General features: G+C 44.9%; 1 protein-coding gene across 3 annotated transcripts in view; it reads right to left on the bottom strand.

Annotated features, from left to right (window-relative positions):
• Masp1 (MBL associated serine protease 1) overlaps window positions 1–15117 on the bottom strand; it is a 71410-nt gene that overhangs the window by 27646 nt on the left and 28647 nt on the right. For 2 of the 3 annotated variants that reach the window (XM_021184437.3, XM_021184436.3), the window contains exons 5-8: window positions 14425–14621; window positions 8231–8378; window positions 7004–7122; window positions 6054–6132 (exon numbers count right to left, since the gene is read on the bottom strand). In XM_021184437.3, coding sequence (XP_021040096.1) covers window positions 6054–6132; window positions 7004–7122; window positions 8231–8378; window positions 14425–14621 — 543 coding nt within the window. Of the gene's footprint in view, window positions 1–2994; window positions 3149–6053; window positions 6133–7003; window positions 7123–8230; window positions 8379–14424; window positions 14622–15117 lie in introns of those variants that run through there. The other variant, XM_029470316.2, reaches the window with a different exon arrangement.

The following is a 15117-nucleotide window of genomic DNA, read 5'->3' on the forward strand; positions in this document are numbered from 1 at the left end:
CACCCCACCCTGTAGCCTTCTCAGAGGCGGCTCATCTGCCCACAGAATGCAGGGGGAGTCAGGGGTGGACAGACTTCCAGTCTTCACCTGCTCTTTTTCTCCTTTGGAAGTGGCTGGATCCTGGAGTTGGGTATAATCGTAGTGTAGGACATGACCAAAGATGCCTTCTCCTAGGACAGACTTCAGGAAGCTCACTTGTCTAGCCACGCCTTGCCTTAGGTGAGTTGCTAGCATGAATGGAACCCAGCGTGAGCTCAGCCAGGATATCTTTCATGGCTGCTGCACCAGAGGCTGAGGACCCAATCTCTTAGTTTCTATTTCTGTTAGGGAATGACACTTGCTTTTAAGGAAACCCTCATCTTACATATAATAGTCGATGCTAGAATTGGAGAGATGTGAAATTCCACCATTAGAAAAGACACCGAAGCAGAGCGTGTAGATTTGCTCTTTATGTTACAGATAAGCCCAGACAGGAGACTCTATTGGTCTAGAGTTACCTAGTGAATTATTGTTAGTGTGAAAACTAGACCTGGCCTTGATTTTGGTGTTCTTTCAGTAAACGGTACTAGCTGTTCCTAGTTTTTTTATATGTGTTTTCCAGTTAAATAGTAAACATTCCATGGCTAATGTGGACATTGGTAGTCAATATTTCCAGAGTTCTGGTAGAATTTCCAAACTCCCCACCTCCCCCTGAGTTGAACTGACTCCTCTTGAGGCACAGGGCCAATCCTTCGGATCTCTAACCTAGGACTTCAAACTCACCTGGCAGATAGACTAGAGTTACCTAACAAACAGTTTGTCTGACTTCAGAACCTTCCAGATTAGAAGAAGGAGGTGAAGGAAGGAAGATCATATGAGTATTTCTTACACAAAGGGGTCCTGGCCTTCAAGTTCCTTGAACAAATCACTTAATTTGCATTGTTAAGCCAGAATATAGATGCTCCTGTAGTTTGTGAACCCTAGCCCTTGAACCTAACCCTAATTCTAATTCTAACCCTAATCCTAACTCTAACCCTAGTCTTAACATGATGGATAAGACTGGGATAATGCAGGATACAAGTTGCTATTCAAAACCATAAGTAGACTGTACTCTCCTGATGAGACTGGAAGCAGATGTTTGTGCTACCTGTCTACTCTAGACAGAATACTGGTACTACTGTCCCTACTCCTCACCCCCGAGCTTTCTGGAAGTTCCTTTGACCTCAGTAATCCTCATGACCCAACTCTCCTGTCCCTAGTGGAAGGACTGAGTGTTTGGCCCTGGCCTTGAATGGTTGATGCTTGTAGGAGACACTTTCTGAATAGAGGGCATGCTTTCTTGTCACCCCAGATAAGTCACTCTGCCCACTCATATGGCTCCCAGAGAGAGGAGGGTGGCAAACAGAAAACAAAGGGTCATATCAGCTTGATTGTAGTCAGTGTGGAAGGAGCATCTTTCTTCCTACATGCAGAATGACAGGGAGAAAGTCATGTCTCTGAAAGGAGACAACTTTCCCAAGAGCAGTGTTGGGTGACCCAATCAGTGTGCATCAGAAACTGTCCCCAGCTGACTTAGTCAGCTTGTTCTATGTTTGTCTTAGGCCCCTCCTACATCCTGGATGCTCTTCTCTTCTCTCTTTCTGCAGCCTGTTCTGCTCACCACTCTGCTATGAGCTGCACTGCCCCATACCTTGTGTCTCTGGCTAGTTCTTATTGCCATTTATGTTTCTTCCAATACATTTTTCTTGGCCTGAGCTCTAAACACACTGTTCTGCAAATAAAGGTCTTCTTACAGAGCATCTGACCCGGTACTCAGGACCAAGGATGATGCCACATGTCCATTCTGGCCTCATTCTCTTTCCCTCAGGTTACCTGTACTCCAATGTCATCAGACTCTCCAGAATGTCACTTCCCTCTTACAGACATTGCCTGGCCCACCTGGCCCACCACTGATATCTGGTACATTTGTAACACTGCTAACTGGGGTAGGTTATGTTCTCGTGTCCTTGGGGACTGACAAACAAACATTTGCCCAGATGACATTTGTCTTTGGTGTCCCTCTCATCTCCTATCTATCAAGGGCATTTTTACCCCAAGACAGCACCTCAGTCTCCAGAATCCCACCCACACTCATGGAATTCTGCCCTCACCGAAGTCAGAACCCTAGGGATCGATCTAGGTCACTTGATCATCAAATTGGGCAGTCACTGAATAAGAGGTGGGCCGCTCCTCTCATGTGTGAACTCAGACAGACATTGCCCTTTAGATACCAGCATGCACACTGCAGTTCTCCAGCCCTTTCTTCACCATTGCTAATGACCTAGTTATAGCCATGACCCCAACTTGAGGGCCACTGCTTCCAGATGTGACGCTCATTTCTATAGCCATGACCCTAAGCTGAAGACTGCTGCTTCCAGATGTGATGTTCATTTCTTTAAGGTTTTTAATAGTGAGTTAAAACAAAACAAAACAAAATAAAACAAAACTTGTAAGCCCCAGCAGTAAAGAACCTCCCTCAGATAATAGAACTTCATCCCCAAAAGTGTGGATGGGACATACACTTTCTGAATATGAAAACATCCAGACTCGCCCACATCCATACTCTGTGTTATCATTCAGTCTATAAACCCCTGGTTGTTAAGACAGCAGTAGAAGCCAGAGATTTGAAAGTCATTAAGTAGTTGACACCCTGACCCACTTAAACTTATAGTATGGAGTGAATCAGTTGCCATGGCCCATGTTGTTCTAGGTCACATGATTGTACATTAAATTTGTGGTTTTTCAACCCAAGGACATATTTTCCTTTGAGAAGAGTACAGTTCACTTAGAGATTAAAATAATCACCCATTGTCTTTTCATTGCTTTTTGCAGTAAGTTTGAATGGTGAGTAAATTGTGAGGAGAGAGAGAATATTCTCAGGTAGGCAGCTCTTTCTGCTGATGAGGCTTGCTGCCTAGCTTAGCATCCATTCTAATCCACACTCAAGTGGGCAATGGAGTGTTGGTGGGTGGGGCGGGGTGGGGCAGGGTGGGGTGGCTCTGGAAGGGATTGGGTTCTCTGTAAGTAATCCATTCTCAGATGTTGCACTGTGTGGGGTTCCCGCCAGTGCCAATCATTCACTCTGCCACTGGCTCTGACTCCAGCTCCTTCTCCAATTCGATCTCGCTTTCTGTCACCATGGTGAAGGCAAAGGAGGATCAGGAGACAGAAGGAAGAGAGCAGAGAGAGAGGGAGAGGGAGGGAGAAAAGGAGAGAGAAAAGGAAGAGAGAAAAATTAGCAAGCAAAGCAGAAATAGTTCACGCAGGAAACACAGAAACCGTTCCACCAGAGTCCACTAAGAATGAAGTTTAGGCACAGCCATTGTGAAGGACAGTCTGGGATGGCTGAATTTGTATCCTTCTGAGAATTTACATAGTCTTACATCCTGGCTCCTGAGGAAGAGAAAATTCTGCCTCTGGCTGGGAGCTTTGCATTATTCCAGCCCAAATGCTTATTTGACAGATGGCATTCAGAGTATAGGAGGACTTGTCACCACTTTGTGGTGACAGGGCCAAGATTCCCATAATTTCCACTTCCTGTTCCTCTTTACATTTTTTATCATCTCTCTTTCTCTTTTCCTCTCTCTTCCTCCCTCCCTCCCTCTGTCTCTGTCTCTGTCTCTCTCTTGGAGACAGAGTGTTATGTGGCCTAGGCTGGCCTTGAACTCATTATATAGCTGAAGATGACCTTACATTTCTAATCTTCTTATCTCCAGACTCTTATCTCTGAAGTGCTGCAGTTACAATCATGTGTTAACATGTGTGGCAGCACATGCAATGCTGGGGACTGGATCCAGGGCCTTGTACATTCTAAGCAAGCATGCTACCACTCCAGCTACAACCCCAGTCTCTGTGTTGCATAGTCTCACCTTGCAAGCTTTCTTTCTTCCTTCCTTTCTTCCTTCCTTTCTTCCTTCCTTCCTTCCTTCCTTCCTTCCTTCCTTCCTTCCTTCCTTCCTTCCTTCCTTTCTTTCTTTCTTTCTTTCTTTCTTTCTTTCTTTCTTTCTTTCTTTCTTTCTTTCTTTCTTTCTTTCTTTCTTTCTTTCTTTCTCTAACCCCTGCTTTCACATTCCCAAGGACTCAACTTGTCAGTCTTATCTGTATGTCTTCCCTAGGACCTAGCAGAGTACAAGGTACCCACAGATGCTCAGAGATGCTGGCTGTGTGTTAATAAGAGCTGAAGCAGTCCTAATATGCTTTAATGCAGATGAATTGGGTCATATTTTCAGTATAAAATGTTAACATGTTCTGTGGCTGTCTAGCACAGGGCATATAAAATAATAGTATCTGGGGGCTGGAGAGAGGGACTAGCAGTTAGGAACACTGGCTGCTCTTGCAGAGGATCCGGGTTCAGTTCCCAGCACCCACATGGCAGCTCACAACTGTCTGTTACTCCAATTCCACATCTGACACACTCATAGCAATACACATAAAATAAAACCAAATAAGGTATTATTTTAAAAAATACCATCTCATGTTGTAGTGACTTCCTCTTTCAAGGCGCCCATTATAATTTACCAGGAAAAAGTGTTAATAGCACCTTCTGCTTTTCAAAAATATAAGACAGAGATACCAAGCCCTGCCCAGTGATGGGGATGGGCTGAGGAGAACTAAGCACTCACTACCCTGAATGTATTCCTGCTCCTTACAGGCACACTGGGTGCAGGCATCCAGTAAGTTGTCAGCACAATGGTGACTAGGGGGCACGAGGCCAGAAGAGTATGAGCACATTGCCTACTGCTAGAATACACACTTAAAGCCCCGGCTTCCCAACTACAGAGTCTGCTTCCGTCCTGGACACTGAAAACCTCCACTGATCGTCTGCAGAATGACCCTTGCTTGGCCCTGCACACACCTTGCTAGAGCCCAGGCACACTGCACACTGGGCCACCTTACTGCAGGAACATACGAGGTCCTCAGGCTTGGACCTTGTCTTCTCCATCTGACTTCTCTACTGAACTCTACATTGGCATTCAGTGAGTGCTTAGCTTATTTCTGAAGCTACAAAATGGCAGTCTTTTCCCCTCACATGGCCCTGACCACAGCCCATCATCATATGAAAAAGAAAACCAGCCCATTTTGATTGTGCTCAGCTGCCTGGGGTTTGCCTGAGCACTCCCACCAGGATTCCTAGTGGGAAAGGATCTGGCTGAGTGCTGGGTGGCAGTGAAAAGAAAGGGGACAGAGCCCAAAGTCATAAAATGGTGGGAGGGGCACTGACTATAATATCTTAACTTAGAATTCTCTATTCTAAAGCAAGTCAAAGAGTACCCCCTCCCCCTTCAAGTACACTGTTACTATTTATAGCTGCTAAAATTATGATCCTTGAACATTTTACATTTGAAATTACTTGGGTATGAAAGTAATGGAGTAATAGCTGGAAATCTATCTATCTATCTATCTATCTTTTATAACACTAAATAGTTTATTTATGTGGATTATTTCTCTCTTAGAACCATTGGCACATGTTCTAGAATTAAAGCTACTCTATACTCTCTATTTTATAGTTACAGAAATGTCCATGGTCTTGTAATATGTTAGGGGCACACAAGGCAAGAACTCCAGGTCACCAGAGCTAGTGGGGTTCTCTGTGATGACCCCACAGCCCTAAGTCATCAATTGACCCAGAAGACTTAGGAGGTGAGCGATTGGCACACAGACATTCAAGACCATTGGGCTCTGGGCCTGAGCGCCAAACTAGTTTCCCAAACTAGCAATTCCAGAGCTAAAGCTCATTTCAGACATTGAGATATGCTTATATTCCTTTGCCACATTTGTATCCTGTTTGAAGGTATGCGTGCGTGCGTGCATGCATGCGTGTGTGTGTGTGTGTGTGTGTGTGTGTATGTGTGTGTGATTCCAAAATCTTATTTCTGAAATGGGCTCTTATATTCCTTGGTCTAGCTATTACATGGGTAGTGATCTCTGTCTCCCCCTCTTAGAGAGCTCTGTCAAAGCTTTTCACCCCATGCTCAGTGCTTTAAGCCCACCATGAAGGAATGCATCACTGGAATTAACCCATTTGATTTTCTTACTTTTACAGATGGGGATCTTGTTACTCCATGCACCGTCCTTCAGACACTCAATTTGGAATGTGTCCATCACCTCATTATCCTGAAAGGAAGCCAGAAGGGCGTGGGAAGACGAAGGGAGTGGGTTAGCACATATTTCCTAACAAAGATAACACAAACTTTAAACCTGGCTCTCTTCAACTAGGAATTAGCCTGATGAGTCTCAAAGGCAAACTTGCCCATAAATGCATGACATGTCATGTCGCCATTAGCCCCATTCACACCCTAGGCATGGGCAAGTGTTTCTAGAGGAAAAACTATGGTTTTGACTCGAGGTTTAGAGCAGAGGTTCTCCAACTAGAGCAACCGGTCAGCATCACCCGGAGAAGGCTAGTGGAGACAGGCTGCTTGTCCCTGCCTCGGAGATTTCAATTCAGTTCTTCTGACCTACCCAAGGATTCATAGTTCTAACCAGCTCCCAGGTAATGCTGCTGTTGATGATGATTGGGCCCCTTCTCAAGGAAAATTCCTGCAGAGCAGTGAGCCTCTAGCATGGCTGTACATTGGGTTTACCTGGGGAACATAACAATACCAACCCCTGGTTCCATCCCCTCGTGCCCGCAAGTGGGAACTTTGCTTTCTTATTCTGAAGGGTAGCTAGGTGGGCTGGCACTTTGGAGGGAGTGAGAGGAGTGCCCGTCTGCCACCTTTAAACCTGCTTCTTGTTCCGCACTGTCATCCTCCACCTTTGAGGAACTTTGTCAAGGTTGTAGTCCCTCATCCTTAAGCCACATGAAACCTTATTTAAAAATTCAGGACAACTCATTGCTCTGATAAACAACTTTGTGTCATGTCCTGAATTGCGAGGGGTCCAGAATGCATCATTTCTGAATTTCTGGAGTCTTTGGGAAGCTTAACAGGATGTTAGGAGACACTCGGCAGGCAGTGTTTTCCCGGCCGGCGGCGCTCTGCACCTTTAGCACTTTGTAGCCTGTGTCACAGCTGATGAGCACTTGGTCTTTGAAGGAATACACGGCCTGCGAGGGCTCGATTTTCCCATACACAGGAGGCTGTAGCTTTGGGCACTCATTTCCTGGCAGAGAGCAAATGAAAAGACAGCAGGTGAGAAAACCAAGAAGAAATGACAGCAGAGGACCCCCACCCCCACCCTTGCACTAAGGAAGCGAGGCCTGAAATGAGGTGGAAACAACAGGACCTGGTGTCTAGAAGAAGAGTTTGGAAAGCAGGGGTGAGTCACTTTCTAATGCAGCCTGCTATTAAAGTGAAGGAGGCAGCCAAACAGCTTCATGAGCCCCCAGAGACTGGCCGTAGTCTCACAGCAACAGGGAGCTCACCCTCCAGGCCCGCACTCATATAGATGCCTATCCCGGTTCACTAAGCAAGGTCTTCTATATTCAGTTGAAATTTGGGCTCTGCCATTTTTCACTCATTGGCCACTCAGGATGACTGCGGTCTCACATTCTTCCCAAGGCACCAAGGGACTATGGTGGGATGCTTCTGCCTTTCTTCAGAAGGCTGGTCCTGACAGGTACCTCAGTGACTGAGCCTGGCCCTGACCCTTTCTCGGGGCAAATTTTTTTTTTGGTCAGTTTTCTGTCATACCTCTCCCCAGGGTGCCCTGGATGTGACAATGAGGGCAGAGCCAGGCCTCCTGGCCCTATGAAGGTGATTGGGCATTCCTGGTTGGGGTCTACCCTCTTTTTTCCTTGAGTTATTACAGATTTATTGAGTCATAGGACTCCCTCTGGGTTTGTGTGAGGACTAGCTGCATGAGGCATTTGCAAGGGCTTTGCCACACCAACGGCCCGCATAGAGACAGATCCCTATAGTGAAATCTGTAGAGCTCCAGATTGGCCCACAAGCTCCAAACCCTCACTTGGAGACAATCATGGTTGGGAGGTCTCCTTAGCCTAATGAATCTCCATGTGAGGGAAAAAGAGAAGCACAATCCGTCTTCAGTGTCTACATGAGGAAGTATTTCCAATCTTGAGCATCCCTATTTATAGGTGGCAAACTCAGCCAGGATATGTATCTTGGCTCCCAGGTTCTCAGGCAGAGTTCTACTAGGTTCCCAGAGGAGCGGGCCTCTAGCTAGGACTGCATTCTTCACCCCTCAACCACCCTCCTTGTGAGCATGGAGCCTAGTGGCTTAGTGTGACCTGGGAAAGGGGAGAGGTTACCTGCCGCTCTGTAGGAGAGCCTCCAGCCTCGGTTCTCTCCTGAGTTGTCGCTGCGGAATAGGATCTGGACGCTGTGAGTCTGGGTGCTGATTGGTTCTGGGGATTTCTCTCCACAAAAGGGACCCCATACTTTTGAACCAGCTTTAATCTAAAAGAGGCAACATATATATATAGAGAGAGAGACAAGTCACATCTGAGTGGTGCACAGTATTGCTTTAGGAAAATTAGTTCTGTAATTTTCTGGAAGTCTTAATGTGAATCAGTAGTATACTGTCTTGTTTTTTGTAGACTTACCAATTACCAATTTTTTTTTTTTGTCCATTTTTGTCACAATTTCAGTGGCCTTTGGAGTTAACAAAGCAAATGAATAATGCTGGGATTAAAGGTAAACATTCTGTGGGTGGACAAAACAGGAGAGGTTCCCACTCTTTAAGAGTCTGTAGTTTACAGGGGTGATTAACAATAAATAACAAAATGGTTATAAGCATATATATATATACACACACACATATATGTACACACATATATATGCATACATATACACATATATACATACATATATATGTATTAGGAACATGTACTACACTCTACAATTCTAGTATTGAAGTGTATATAATCTCTATATACATATTTAAACTCTAAAGTCTATAGAAGTCATCATTTGTGTAATAGAAACATAGTACCTATCAACTTAGGAAGGCCCTATATAAAGTCACACTAGATCAGACACAGAGCATGAGCAGAAATAAAAAGACCACTTTCCAGTCAGATAAACCCAGCATCTGTAAAAAGCAGGGCCAGCTGTGGGAAACATTTTGCTAGGCATGAGGACCAGGAGAAGCCAGTGTGGCAGGAACAGAGGGAGTGGCCTGACACGAGGTTGGACAGAGTGACAAGGGTCTTTACCTCGTTGAGGAATTTGGCTTAATTCCATGTGCAGTCTTGGTCTGACTCCCTTGCTCTAACCTTCTATGCTGTGGGAAAACAGATGATGCAGGCGCAAGAAGGAAGCAAGAGCACCAGGTGAGAAGGCACAGATGGGAGGACAGAGGTGCAAGGGCTCCGACTGTAATGGAGGCAGTAGAGCAGCATAGATGATCACCACTGCGCGACTCAGAATCCCCACCTCCCAGTCCTGCACACTTAACCCCTTTCCTTCTGTTTCTGAGAGGCAGAACTCCATTTTCAGCATTTGGTAATGTCTATAATCCTGGGTGACATCATTTCACTGGGAACAGAGGACATGATACTTGAAGACACTCAGGATCTTGACGTGGCTCCCATGCCGAGCTCCTAGAACTTAATGTGCAAGGATCCAAAACAGTCAGCATGTCCTGCTTCCTGAGTGCTTCTTTGTGACTAGAGGGACTTTGAAATGTTAAGGTTTTTTTTAATTCTTAGAGAATTTCACATACATACAGTATATTTTGATTATAATTGCCCCTCACATCCCCTTGGACTCTGCCCAGACCCACCACCACATCTTCTAACCTGATGAATGTCCTCTTTCCATAATCTGAGGCTAACCCATGCCTTCCAACTGTGCATTGTTGTGGGGTCATTTCCTGGCACATAGGTAACCTCTCAGGGACCACTTGGACGTTTTATCGTTTTATCTTATCAGCCTTCAGCTGCCAATGCTCCTCAGCTGGAATTGGGACTTTGTGAGCCCCTCCCTCATCTAGGCTGAGCTTTGACTGGTTTGATCATGGAGAATTCTTCTGGAGGCAACTACAGCAGCGGAGAGGGAAACAGCCCAGGCATGTGTGGAAGACACTGTTTGGTAGGAATCCTTCCAGACCTCTGTTCTCACAACCCTTCCATCACCTTTTCTGCAGGGTTCCTTGAACTCCATGATGAGGGGTGTGATGTAGGTGACCATTTAGGGCTGAGGACAGTTCCTCATTTTCTGCAGTCTGGCCGGATGTGAGTCTATGTATTTATCACAGCCCATTGTAAAATGAAGCTTCTCTGATACAGGTTGAGAGCTTCATTAATCTATGGGTGTAGAAGTGAGTGTTTAGAAGGCGGTTTGGCAGTCTATCCATTTAACAAAATGATAGCAGTGGTTCTTTCCTGAGTTTCATGGCCTTCCCAGGCATAGGTTCTTCGCCAAATCTACAGGGCCAGGCATGAGTCCTGTGGTGTGAGCCTTAAATTCAGTTATAAGGCAGTTGGTCACTGAAGGAGGAGTGGGTCAGCAAGTGAAGCAGGTGTTTCCACATTCACCAACCCTGGAATATGCCTGACACCCAGAGGTGAACAAAGACAGAGCATGTGACTGGGGCAGCCAATCAACTGAGTAGGACAAACAGCTGGGGACGAAGAGGAGGCAAGCCCAGGGTACATGCCAAGGCACCAATCATTATTTCATTCAAAGAGTCTGCTTCTGCTTCTTACCTGGCTCCCGGGATCTGTGTTGTTGATTCCTGTTTCTTCTTACTCCCTACCCTCAAGGATTGTCTCAGAGGCCGATGGCTGAGGCAACAGGTCACTCTATAACATTAATGCCACTATTGCACCCAAGAGTGTATCGTACAAGAATACTATTATGGATCACAAGGCTCACACCCGAGTATGCCTGCTGGTGACTGTTCTCCCTCAGCAGCCTTTATGGTATCACAGGTACCATGAAAGCTAGCCAAAAGGAAACAAACTACTAGGTCAGAACCTGCTTGACTTCTCCATGCCCTGGGAGTCAAGTGTAGAGTGTCTTCAGCAATAGAGTCTTACCATTTAGTTATGATGGGTAGCAAGGAGCAAATGACAATAACCTGTTTTGTTTATCAGGGTTCTGTGGGATCTCTCTGACTAACAACTTGAAGGGTAGTATCCTGCAGCTGCCACTCGGTTGTTTGTTTGATAGCTAAGGCTTCTGGGAGGAACATTATTCCCCTATTTAGGTAACTCCATTTAAACTTTTATGTACAAAACAAAGAAACAATAAAATGAAGCCTCTAAAATAATGTATTTCCATATGACTCTTTCAAACACCTTTAGTGTTAGTTATTCCTCCTGTTTTAGTTAGGGTTACTGTTGCTGAGATGGAATACCACCACCAAAAAGCAAACTGGAAAGTAAAGTATTTATTTGGCTTGTACTTTCATCCATCATTGGAGGAAGTCAGGAATGGAACTCAAGCAGGGCAGACACTTGAGGCAAGAGCTGATCATAGGCCATGGAGGAATACTGCTTAGTGGTTTCTTCTGCATGGCTTGTTCAGCGGCTTTCTTATAGAACCCTAGCCCAGAAGGACCCCACTCAGAATGGACTGGGTTCTTCCCCATCAAACACTAATTAGGGAAATGCTCAATAGGCTTGCCTACAGTCCAATCTTATTGGAAGCATTTTCTTAGTTAGTGTTCCGTACTTTCAGATGCCTCTAGCCTGTGTCAAGTTGGCATAAGATTAGGCAGCCTTACTCTCCTAACCTAATGCCCACTTAATCCTTTCTCTCCAGAATCTTCTTTCATTCCCATAACACCTGTCCTCTGCTATCTGTCCTCCCTTAAAACCCTACTTCTCACCCTGCCAGAGCCTCTTTCTAGTTTCCTGGCTTCTATAGTTACTCCAAATTAATCATACATATCTAAAAATTCTAAGCTAGCATCCACATATGATGGGAAACATGTAATACTTATCTTTCTTTCTAGGACTAGGTGACTTTACTCAATGGTTTCCTCAATTCCATCTATTAACCTGAAAATCTAATAATCTTAATCACTGAATAGAATTTCCTTGTATATATGTCCAGCATTTCCATTATCTATTCATCAGCTGATAGACATTTAGGAGGCCATGTCCTCCTAACTATTGAGAATAGAGAAGCAATGAACATGGGTGATCAGTTATCTCAATACCAATGAATGATATCGCTGGGTCCTTTAGTAACTCTGCTTCTAGTTCATGAGGAACCTCTATATCAGTGATTCCCAACCTTCTTAATGTTGCAATCCTTCAATACAGTTCCTCATGTTTTTTTGTTCCTACTTCATAACTGTAATTTTGCTGCTGTTATGAATTTATGCTCCTGTTTTCTGTTGTTCTTAGATGACTCCTGTGAAAGGGTTGTTCAACCCCAAAAAGGGATCTCGGCCCATAAATTGAGAACCACTGCTCTACACTGATTTTTTTTTTAAAAATAGTGGTTGTATCAATTTACAGTCCTACTAATGGTAAATGTGGGTTCCCCTTTCTTTCTTTCTTTCTTTCTTTCTTTCTTTCTTTCTTTCTTTCTTTCTTTCTTTCTTTCTTTCTTTTTTTTTTGTTTGTTTTTATTTTTATTTTTTTCCAGACAGGGTTTTTCTGTGTAGTCCTGGCTGTCCTGGAACTCACTCTGTAGACCAGGCTGGCCTCAAACTCAGAAGTCCACCTGCCTCTGCCTCCAGAGTGCTGGGATTAAAGGTGTGCACCACCACTGCCCGGAGTGGGTTCCTCTTTCATCACAACCTCACAGCAAAAATTGTTGTCATTTGTTTTCTGGATCTTAGCCATTCTGACTGTGGCAAGATAAAAATCTCAAAGTAATTTTAATTTGCTTTTCTCAAGTGGCTAAGGGTGTTGAACACTTTAAAAAAATGTTTTAATCACTTGTATTTCTTCCTTTGAGAGTTCTCTATTCTGGTCTATTTTTTAAAAGTTGGGTTGTTGCCTTTTTGTGTTTAGTATTTTTTGAATTCTTTGAATATTTTAGACATCAATCCTGTCAGATGTATAGCTGAGGCCTGTGGTTTCCTCTACTCTACAGAGGCCTTTGAGTTTCACAAGGCTAACAAGAGCAACTCCTCAGGGAGCAATACAGAAGAATGAGAGAAAGAGAGAGGGGGGGAGGGAGGGAGGGAGGGAGGGAGAGAGAGAGAGAGAGAGAGAGAGAGAGAGAGAGAGAGAGAGAGAGAGAGAGAGAGAGAGAGAGAGAAGTGCAGCTTCTGATACCAACCAGTGTGGCAGTTCAGTCCTGAAAGGCCAGGAATAAATTTCTGCCACCAGCTCAGGTAACCTTGGAAGTGGTTTGTTTCTCAGATCCTCAAGGTAAGAGTCCTATCAAATTGATGCCTTGATTTCAATGCTATGAGACCTTAAGTAGAGAGCCAATAGAGCCTACTGGGACTTCTGGTCTACCGAAGCATTGTGATAAGAGTCACTAAGTACTGATGTGTTGGGAGCACCTTATCCACAGCAACACAATCATGGCTGTGTTTGCTGCTGAGTCAGCTGCAGCCACGACCCTTCTTAACTTCTGATTCACTAGGGAGCAAGCAGGTATCAAGTTCTTGAGTTTTCTCACAGGGGTTCCTGGGTTTTTCTGCTTCTGTCCCTGCTAAAATCTCCCTTTCTGACCTGGTGGATGGCCCTGCTCCCTCTTTCTAGCTCTCAGGACTCATGGGTTCCAGTTCCCATCTCTTTTGTTTTCTTGAATAGCTCAGAATCCACATGACTTAGATAAGCACCTGTCTACATAGTCAGTGGTGCCTTTATTTTCCTTGGGTTCAGCATCTCCCCTGAAATCAGAGCCCAATATTCGGCTTCATTTGGACATTTTCCCCAGGAATGTCTAGGTACTTCTAGCCACTCTTCAAACTTCTGATTTTATTCCCTGCGCATCTGAGAACTATTTTTTCTACTATCCCACCAAAACTCAAATTTAGGTTAGCTTGTGTTTGACAATCCAAATAACTTCAAATGTTGTAGCTATTAACCTTGGACATTTTCTTCCTCATTACTGCCTTTATAATTGTCTCTTTCCTCAAATAAAACCACCTGTGTAATGTGTGGGATCTAGTACAAGCCAAAAGTGTGAGCATCCTTTTCAGAATATATTAAGAAGTTCAAGATGGCAACTGTGGCCCATTAATCCAAGCATGAGTCCTTTCTGAGTGCAAGGCCCCATGTGAGTGCACAGGGTGCACCCCACAGTGCTGAATGTGGCTCAGGGGACATTCCTAAACTATTGCAATTTGACTTTGTGATTCCCTACCTCATGCTACCCTACTGGACAGGAAGCCTGTTTGGAATCAGAGGAGATCCCAATCTGGATCTAATGAAACCAAGACACCATTATAAAGAATGACATTCTGGAAAGGTAGTGCCTCAGCTCCCAGACCTAAGGGAAGACGAAAAGCCAAAAGCCCAGGATTCTCATTTTTCCCAATTGAGCCAAGATGCACCCTTGGGAATAGCAGCCATTGCACGCTTACCTTAATGTAGTCATAGGGACAGGGCACCTCAGGATGGTCTTCAATGTCAAAAATGTCCTCAAACTGCAGGCTGACCATGAAGCCCTCCTCCAGGTCAATGGTATAGGAACATTCTGAGCTCTTGGGGTAAGGGTTGGGGTAGTCAGGGCTGGTGATTGTGCCTGTCCTCTGGGTAAAGAGATTGCCGCTGCATTCCACTGTGGAAAACACAACAGAGAAATGGCACACCATTGACACACACACACGCGCTCACACTCAGACACAGACACACACAGACACAGACACACACACACATACACACCCCTTGCTTCTCTACCACTGTGTAATCTTTCCAGTGTTCCCAGGAAGCAGGCAGAGAAGCAATCCCCATTTTACTGAGACCCTGAATCTCCAAGGAAGGTAATGGCTCATCCACCATCACCTGTGGAAAGATCTGTAGTTAAGACTCAATCTCGGACTTCCGCAGGCTCTCTCCAGATGGGCTTACCATAGATGATGACCCTTGCCACGGGATCCTCTGGCAGGGGCAGGCAGCCACTTTGAGAAGAACAGTTTTGAGATGAAAGGGTCAGGTCCTGTGTCTGGACCTCTGGGTCTTGCTTCCTCCTTTGACCATACATCTTTCAGATTTCTGCTCAAAGTCACTCTTGGTCCCTATCTTAAAAAAGTCCTTCCCATTCCCTACTACCCTCT

The sequence above is a fragment of the Mus caroli genome, unplaced genomic scaffold (assembly GCF_978045245.1).
Source record: "Mus caroli unplaced genomic scaffold, Mus_caroli_1 scaffold_17, whole genome shotgun sequence".
NCBI classification, from domain to species: Eukaryota; Metazoa; Chordata; class Mammalia; order Rodentia; family Muridae; genus Mus; species Mus caroli.